General features: G+C 31.9%; 1 protein-coding gene across 1 annotated transcript; it reads left to right on the forward strand.

Moving 5' to 3' along the window:
• The first annotated feature begins 7,380 nt into the window (after nt 1-7,380).
• Nucleotides 7,381-8,925, forward strand: LOC121122836 (lactosylceramide 1,3-N-acetyl-beta-D-glucosaminyltransferase). Its single transcript, XM_071890552.1, has 3 exons — nt 7,381-7,656; nt 7,716-7,951; nt 8,220-8,925. The coding sequence occupies exons 1-3, from the start codon at nt 7,388-7,390 to the stop codon at nt 8,540-8,542; spliced, it is 828 nt and encodes a 275-aa protein (XP_071746653.1). The 5' UTR covers nt 7,381-7,387; the 3' UTR covers nt 8,543-8,925.
• The last annotated feature ends 367 nt before the right edge of the window (nt 8,926-9,292 follow it).

Below are 9,292 nucleotides of genomic sequence, written 5' to 3' on the forward strand. Positions count from 1 at the left end.
AGAATGTGTACCCATTTTGGGTCAAAACAAAAGAATTTTTTTTAAGAACATACTGGTCAAAAGTGGGAATCGAATATTTTTTTGAGCCAAAAGCACTATAAATGTACCATCAATATACGCAGATGTTGCAACAATGGTTAGAAAATCCCACTAAAAGGATCAAAGCTTTCATCCGGGAACACAAAAAGAGAGAAATCTGCTTCATGTGCCATGGGCCTTACAGCAAACAAGATACTTTACTCAAAGGTGTAACAAATTACTCGTGGTTACAGATCACATGCCCTTAGTCAAGCTTCTGAGAGACAACAAACATGACACTCGTCCGCCTGAACCAAATAACGCTGAGATGGAAATTTGAAATTGTACACATGGCAGGAGCAAGTAATAAAGTAGCTGAGACAGCATCAAGATATCCAGCTACAAAATATCAACAAGAAGACGAAACAATTAATAGGGAGTGTCTTTTAATGGCATTGATCAAATCTTAGCTGGAGGAATTACCAAGTCTTAACAAGGTCACTAATATCTGAGGAGAATATAAATGATCCTACATTGCAAAAATTGACGCGTATAATCGAATAAGTTTTTTTCAAAGGAAGTTCAGGATATGGACCAGGAAGTCAGACGATTCTTAAACTATAAGGAAAGTTTAAACACCCTCTCGTGTGTTATTGTGTATAAAAATAGAATTTCAATCCGTAAAAATTTACTAGCAGAGGTTTTCAATGCCCTACATGCAGCACACCTGGGGTTGTCATATATGACATCACAAGCCATGAGTCGAGTCTTCTGGTCAGGTATATATAACAACATTAAAAGGAAACGGGACCTTTGCAGAATATGTAAGCAACTGCGCCATCTCAGCGAGGAATACCCCCATTCAGACACCTTCATTTCTGGCACACCATCTGATGCAATTTAGCAAGATCTCTTCGACTTTTATCCAAAGTTCAATCTCCCAACAAATTAACAAGTAACTTGTACATAGTCTGACAATACAAAACAGTTCATTAAATCCTTTAATAAAGTATGTTCCAATGATCAGGGCACTTCTTGCATTTCTCCTTCTACATGTGCATATCGTTTCTCTGTCTCTAATAAGAAACGTGAAACAACAGTGTAACCTTCTAGCCATCTTTACAAAATTCGGAAATCTCAAAGATCCATACAAAATGCTTCTGACTAAAGTAATAAGCAATACCTCCGCAAGACCAATCATTCCTAAGGCCTTTAAGTTTACTCCCCAACAGAACTTGCTCCATGAGTTCCATCTTTTCTTCCATTCCGAGGTCCTCTTCTACTTTTTCTTTCCATTATCATAGGATAAAAGCACTCAAATCCTAAATTTATGGAATCTGACTCTACGTTGAACAACTTCACTTGTCATGTTTTTTTTTTTTTTTTTTGATTTTTAATCATTAGTTTGATATTATTGAAGTCCAAGGTAAACCATAAAGAATTAAGAGGCCAAAAGCGCAAACAAAAATTGAGTGTTCTTTACCAAAAGCGTGATTATCGAAGGGTATGATTCCGAGGCAGTAGCAGTACCTATGTTCACGACACATCTTGACTAAGAAAACTACTAAAAGTGCTGGGAATACAAAGAGTAAATATTCAGATTAAGCAAGTTGTCTTTCTCTATGTGGGAGACCAGTTGTCGCATTCGAAACTTCAGATGAAGAATGGAATCAGTTCTATAGAAAAGGTCAACCAGTTGTTTAAGTACTGTGAAACGACATTGGTTATTAATATTCTAAAAGCTAACCACTGCATCTTAAATATAGAGCAAGAAACTGTATCAGGTGTCATAAAATCACTTACAGTGATACAAAATATTTTAAAATTCAAAAATCCATAGCTATTAACAAAAAAAATAATTTTCTAGATAAAAATTTTGAATATTATTTTTTTTGAAATAACATTTCAAAATCTATAAATTTTTTCAGAAAATTCAATTTTATGTGAAATAAACTTCCAAGTTTACAGCTATTCATAAAAAATTTGGACATTAAATTTTTTTGTAAATGGCTGTAGATTTTTTTTTTTTTTTTTTTTTTTTTACAAAATAATATTTAAAAGTTCATTTTATGGCCTCCTAAGGAGATTATTTGATAGCAGGTACGACCGCAAAGGGTGGGCTGGAGGGGATGTTGCCCTCCTTCCCAAATGAATGAAAATATTGGATAAAAAATCCAATAATAATTTTTTTGTGAATAGCTATGGACTTTTAAAATTTAATTTCTGAAATATTTTTCGTAAAACTTTTATTTTTGTAAATAGCTTTTGATTTTTGAAATTTTTTTCCAGAAAATTTAATATTTCAAATTTAATTTTCGAAATCTTTTTATAGCTAAAAAGATAGTTGCCAAAATGTTGTGCAAGAATTTGGAAAATTGTCTTTATTTGGATAAGAAAATACTCTTCGAGCTCATCCAAATTATTGAATCCAGAGAACAGGTTATTAATAATACATCAATTTCAGCCGTAGTATATACTTTTAAAAAACAGTTAGATACTAATCAGAAAGGTCGATCAAATCGGAAAAATATTCCCAGTGTGAAAATGTATTTAAATAACACAAAATCAATTTAAATGATACTAAATTGAAGAAATTAACTTAGAAACATTAAAAATTCGAATCGTTTTAAAGAGATTATACACTTCTCGAATCATTATTTAAAATATATCCCGTTGTCTTATGCAACTTTTCTAACCTATAATTACGCAACCCTTGACCTTTTCTTCAATATCTTATATATTATAAAAAAATAGTATGCAGGTACACTGAAATAAGACAACCTTCCATAAGGGAAAAGGCCATCAAAGAACTATCATCATCATAAAAGAAATCGAGGCTATATAAATATCAAATTATGGACTTAAAGGCCGAGAAAAAGACCAAAATGTGCTTCCAAATTTAGTAAAAATTATATTCCAACCTAATTTCTTTTCTGGTATCTTTACACTTTTTGTTGAGATGAATAATATATTGGACGCCTGTTTCAGCCTTTTGGCTTTAAGGCTAAACATAAAAGGACCAAATAAGCTCATATTCATTATTTTATTTAATTTTCAGCTACCTAGGAATAGTGTGTGTAACTACTAGAGAAGAGATCTCTGAAAATAAAAACAAACTGGAGCGATTAAAAAAGGAAAAACGGTTGCTGCGTGTAATTTTTCTTCTTTTTCTTTATTATTTGCGAACTTCTTCCCCTGAAGTAAGTATTCTCGCCTATCTTTGCTCTAAATTGATTTAAAAAAGAATAATAAAATGAAATATATATTAATTGAAATATAATTAAAATATTTTCCAGGGACAAATGCTATTTCAATGTGAAAAGTTCTTCTCTTTCTAGAAGTACTTCATTTTAGATCCTCCAAAATCATAAAACAGGCATTCAATATTAATTAATTAAGTAATAATTAGTAAATATTAATAATGAAAAGGATCCATTAGATCCAAAATTCAAAGCTGTATTTAGGCTGGAGGGGCTGCCCACCCCCCAAATGAAGGATTTTCTACTTTTTACTAGAAAAATTAAATATTGGAAAAAATGTCAAAATTTGAAATTGAATTTATTTTTCCTATACTTTCTAATAAATTAAATTGTTTATGAATAGCTATGGATTAATGAAATTTTTCTCCAAAAAGTGCTGTTGGACCCAGGGAACAGGAGAATTTATATGTCTCAGTCACTCCTCAAAGGAGGAGATTGAACTTGCCGATGCGTGGCAACATGTACAACGTATATTTGATTCCTTTAGTACTTTATTTAGCAACTGCGTAGCCAAAATTCGCCAATTCCCAGCTGAAGAAGTTTGTCTGTTGAAGTTATATTACCCAAGTTATATTCAGGGACTAAAAAAGCCTAGGAGACAACATTATGGAGGACTAGTCCAGTTTGGTCATGCTCTGCCTAAAATATATATGAAAATAATAATTGATTTATCCTGTAATCCAGAAAATGAATGGGGTTCTGTCATTTCTAATAGTAAAATTTATCATTATATTGTGATGGAAAATATTTATCAAATTCTCTTCTGTTTGACATTCTCATGCCACGACTCCCTCCTTAAGAATCTTGTGGAAATCTTCTACAAGGCATTAATCGTCAGTTTTTTTTTAAAAAAAGAATGCATTCTTTGTCCCAATTAGTATCGAGGTTTCCAAAGAAATCTTAACGATCCATCATATGACAATAATAAAAGAGTCAAGGATTAAGGTTGGAAAGTTTTAATGCCCTCTGTTTAAGGCAACTAAGTTTTATAAATCCCTATACTTTAGTATTTAAGGATGTTGCTTCAGCCTCCTTTGGAACATAATGCAAAGAAAATTTGTCAAACCTATACTGATCTTCTTGGCCTGCCGCAAATAGGAAAAAAGGTAATACTGGAGTCCCCCACTTTGTTCAAGGAGGATAGGAAATTTACGGCTCAGTTCTAAATTTGGGAAGATTTGTAACTCAATCATTTTTAATTTGAATGACTACCTTTCCAAATACTCGTTTCCTGACATGCTTTTTGGAATGCCCAAAGGGAAGGAAATGTAAGCTCTAGAATCTAGGGCTGTATGTTTTTCTTTAGTCGAGGCTAAAGCATACATATAGCATACTATAACTGCCTCACTTTTGTATGTAATAATCAGATTTTTTTTCATAGACTTGTCAATTAGCTTTACATGCAAGGATTGAATGAAATGAAATTAACTATTATTGTTTAGACTTAAATATATGTATGTAATTTGATTAAAGGTATCAAATAGCAAGGATAGCTTTGTATTACGAGAAGTGGGGATATTCATTTATAATTATAGATATCTTCTACCCATAATTCCATTAATAGTATAGGGAGTTCTGCCCAGGATAACTTTATTATACTTTAATTTATAAAAAAGTAATTCTCTAGTTGTGTCCATAAATATTAAAATCAATGTATTTGTTATTAAAATTTCACAATATCTGACGCTGATTTCGACTTTTAAATACGTGGAGCTTTTTAACCCACTTGCAATCTCTTGGGAAAGGAAACATATGAAACAAAAAAAAACATATTGCAGCTAGCCTACGTATATTTACTGTTGTCAACTGTTACTTATTACGTGGTGAAAACTTGAAACTTACACACTCGGAAATAAAATAGAAAATGGCCTTCCATTCTTTAATTATACATTTAACAAAAATCTTTATTAATCATTTTCTCATACATAGCTAATATCAAATTTCACAAAGAGTTGAAAGTATTGCAAATGAAAATCGGGTACATGGCAGCCCACTCCTAGTATAAGGAGGCCTTCACGGATTCAACGTTTGGGTGACGGATACTAATACACTACAACAAAAAACCATGTGCAACATTACATAACTTATACAGCGACGAAACCTCTTTGTATAGGTTGCATGCATCATATGCAAGAAGCAGAATTAAAAAATATAGAACCTTTCAGGAGAAATATTAAGTTTAAGTACCTATCGTAAGACTTTTAAGTATGTATATGTAATTCATTTTAAGAATTGTCAAGAACTAATATGAATATGATAGTCTGGGGGTGCATAAGAGATATATCGGAGTTGGTATGATTGAATTATTTGGCTAATTAAAAACTTATTTCATAACTGTTTTTCTTTATATTTGGGGAAAGGTTCCGTGATACAATTTAGGTAACGATGAGTCCCGTAGATGAAATTAATATGATGATTAATTTAAATAGAGATGTGCTCATTTATATCCGCCAACAAAAATCGGGTATGGAAAGTTCATTTCCTTATTTTCACCCCAAGGCAAGTTCATCCCGAGGAGAATTCATCCCAAACAATACAATATTATCTTATAGTTTATGTAAAAAATGGTCTTTTATTACATTTTTTTTGCATGTTCAACTTAAATGCAATCTCTTGTTATGTTCCAGCAATAGTCTATCATTATATGCCTATCCCATCCTCCTCAAAAACGTTTTTCCATTACTATTAAATCATGGTGAAATCTTACTTCCTGTTCATCACTTACAAGATTATTAGGAAGGCTTGCAAGATGACATTGAAGAAAATGAAGTTTGATACTCATTTAACATTCCATTTGCACTAAATCATTGTAATTAGTTGCTTTGATTTCCCCAATAAGTAAACCAAATATTTGAAAAAAAAAAAAATGCAAGCCATCCTTTCCAGATTGTTCATTTGATTGATCAACTCTTCATCTCTCATAATTTTTCATATTTTCACCCCATCAAAAGTAGCGTATTCCAAAAAATTAATTTCCATGTTTCAAATGTATCAGACATAAACTTTGATTTAAGGATTTTTTTCCGATTCAAGTCTGAAGGAAGGAGCAGATGTTTTTTCCCTGATCCCAAATCACGTATCAAATCATTTTATTTTTGCAGATCCAATACTTTAAGGTGACAAGATATATCTTTTAAAATTTCAAAGTCTGGATCTTATGGTTTTTTTTTGCTTATATTCGAACTTCTTGAAAATTAAAAAGACGGTTAGTTATAATGAGCCCTTAGCACTTGTGCCAATTCTTGTATCCGTATAACCCACTCATTTTACCTTTTCCAATGATTATATATTTAATATTAAATGAATAGCATTTTAGTTCCTCGAGATAATCTTGTCTTGGGATTAATTTTCTTCGGGATGAACTTGTCTTGGAATGAACTTTCTTCGCGGTGAACTTACTTCACTATTAAATTGTTGTGGGATTAACTTTCCTCACGATGAACTTGCTTCGGGATTAACTTTCCTTGGGGTGAAATGAGGGCGGTGAACCATCGTTACACTCTGGATGGGGGGAAGGGGGCTAAGAGTACTTACGGACATATTCGATAAAATATTTTGCTGTGATCAAAATTTCATGGCCTCCATTAATTTTAATCCAGACGTACGCAGAATTATTTTTACGCATTTCACTACTGCTGCTACTTATGTTGTACATATGTACGCTGCAATCTATGGATTCTTTATTAGAGTGATCACAACAATGATTGGATAAATAATGAATAAATAAGAAAACGCAAAAACTGTTTTTCTTTTTTAACCTAAAAACATTAATTTATTTTACCATGAAACCCAGCTTTATGTAAAAGTTCTCAGGTCACATATGTAATAAAAAGTTTTCCAAGAAAGAGAGCAACAGATATAAAATATTCAAATTAGGATATATTTCATATTTGTTTATGCATAGTTTGTGACACTTATTACTTGAAGTAACTCATCATGAGACTTTCTCGCTTTATTTCTAACTTGTTCAAGCTTACATTAAGGATTAGATTTATTCGACTTGTCATTGCTGTGATTATATTTATTTGTATCATCAATTTCACGTAAGGCGTCAGTTAATATATTTTAATACATTATCATCATTGTACCACAATAGATATGTTATAAAAATGTTTGAAGGGAACATTAGAATGGATTCATCACTGAGATCCTCTGCTTGTGATAAAAAAACTAGAAGATTGTTTCAAAGTCTGCCAAAGACGGATTTTAAGTTTAACTATACCAACAGCTCAACATACACTGGCCCAATAGTTGATGGATGGCCACCAAATATCTCAAGAGTATTGGAGGACTATATCCCTAAAAAATCGGATTTCTTTACGATATTGCCTAGAGAAATTGACCCTATAGCCACAGAACTATTAATCCTTGTCAAAATGTAAGTACATCAAATGCCAATTTATCACAGAATTAACACTTTAATGAAAAACAATTTAGGCAAGTTGATGGTTACGAGAAACGGGAGAATATTCGTGGATCCTGGGGAAAACATCTCACTAAATTAAGTCCTCATTCACGGACAGTATTTGTATTAGGGAATAACAAGGACTGGTCGAATTCCAAGGAACTCCAAAATGAAATTAATATCCATGGAGATATTCTTCAAGGATCCTTTGTTGACTCCTATTATAACCTTACTCTTAAAACTATCAGTGCTTTCAAGTTCGTAGTAGGTAGAGTAAATTAAAGTCTGTAAATACAGGGGCGTCCACAGGATTGATTTTTTTTGGAGGGCGAATTAGTTTTTGGAATTTCTTCAAAAAAAAAAAAGATTCCATTTTTTGGCTATGTATAATTTGCCCGAATGACGAAAAAAATTCTAGTAAACAGCAAAAGTTATTTTATTGGTGGGAGTGACATACCCCAGAGTCCACCTCCTGCAGACGTCCCTTCAATAATTGGAGATATGATACTTTATTTGCGTACGTTTGTGTATTTTAGAGACTATTAAATGGATTCACAGGCCAAAAATAATTATAACAATAGATGATGACGTTTTTCTGAATGTGCCTCTACTTTTAAAGGAGTTGAATGATTTAAACTACCAATGTAATGGTCCATATCTATTGGGAGGACTTCAAAATGGAGTCCTCCCACGTAGAAATCCCAAAAGTGCAAAAAAAAGTTCTAAATGGGGAGTTCCAAGTTACATTTTTGCGGATAAAATCTATCCTCCATATATCGAAGGAATGATGTCAATCATGTCCTTTGAAACCGTACAATGTTTATTTGAAGCACGTTTCTTCATCCTTCTTGATTTATGATTTAAAAATTCTAAATCTTTTTTTTTTTACTGATAGGAATCCTATAATCTCCCAGTTTTTCATCTTGAGGACGTTTTCATGACTGGTTTTTCTGCTAAACGATGTGGAATAGAGCCAAGACAACAAAAGGGGTTATTAACTTGGAATATTCCTCTACAGAGCTTTGACGTCAATTATCATGTAGCATTTCATATTATTGAATACAGTAAAGAGATGTACAACGAAATAGAAAAAAATTTACCCTTATAAAATGGTTAGAGATGTGATCTTACAGAACAAATTAAAATATTAATTTGTGTAAAAAACTATCTAACACAATTTTTATTAATTTTTAAATGATTTTTTGTGAAATATATTTTTTCAGTATTTGATGTGTAACCGAATTCATATTTTACATTAAATGTAGTGCCAAATAAATTGTAATTTATTCATTGAAATACCTAACACATGGTGTTTAGGAATAAAAGGTGTAAAAATGAGACGTTTTATAATAAAAGACCTGGGATATAATAACAATATAGCACGGTGTTAATCGTGGTATATTTTAAACATGTTAAAAAACAAAAAAATCAAAATAGTAATCCCGATAATTTGAAGAATGTTTTGGAGCAAAGTAAAGCATAAAACCAAGTAGCGCATGGAGGGCTAACATCCTCAATCGCTGAAAAATGTCTTGATCAAATTTTACTTTTTTTGGCCGCTAGAGCTGGGATATAATGAAGAAGGCGAATCCAGCTCCATTTTTGGTCC

This window comes from Lepeophtheirus salmonis, chromosome 8 (assembly GCF_016086655.4).
Source record: "Lepeophtheirus salmonis chromosome 8, UVic_Lsal_1.4, whole genome shotgun sequence".
NCBI lineage: Eukaryota > Metazoa > Arthropoda > Copepoda > Siphonostomatoida > Caligidae > Lepeophtheirus > Lepeophtheirus salmonis.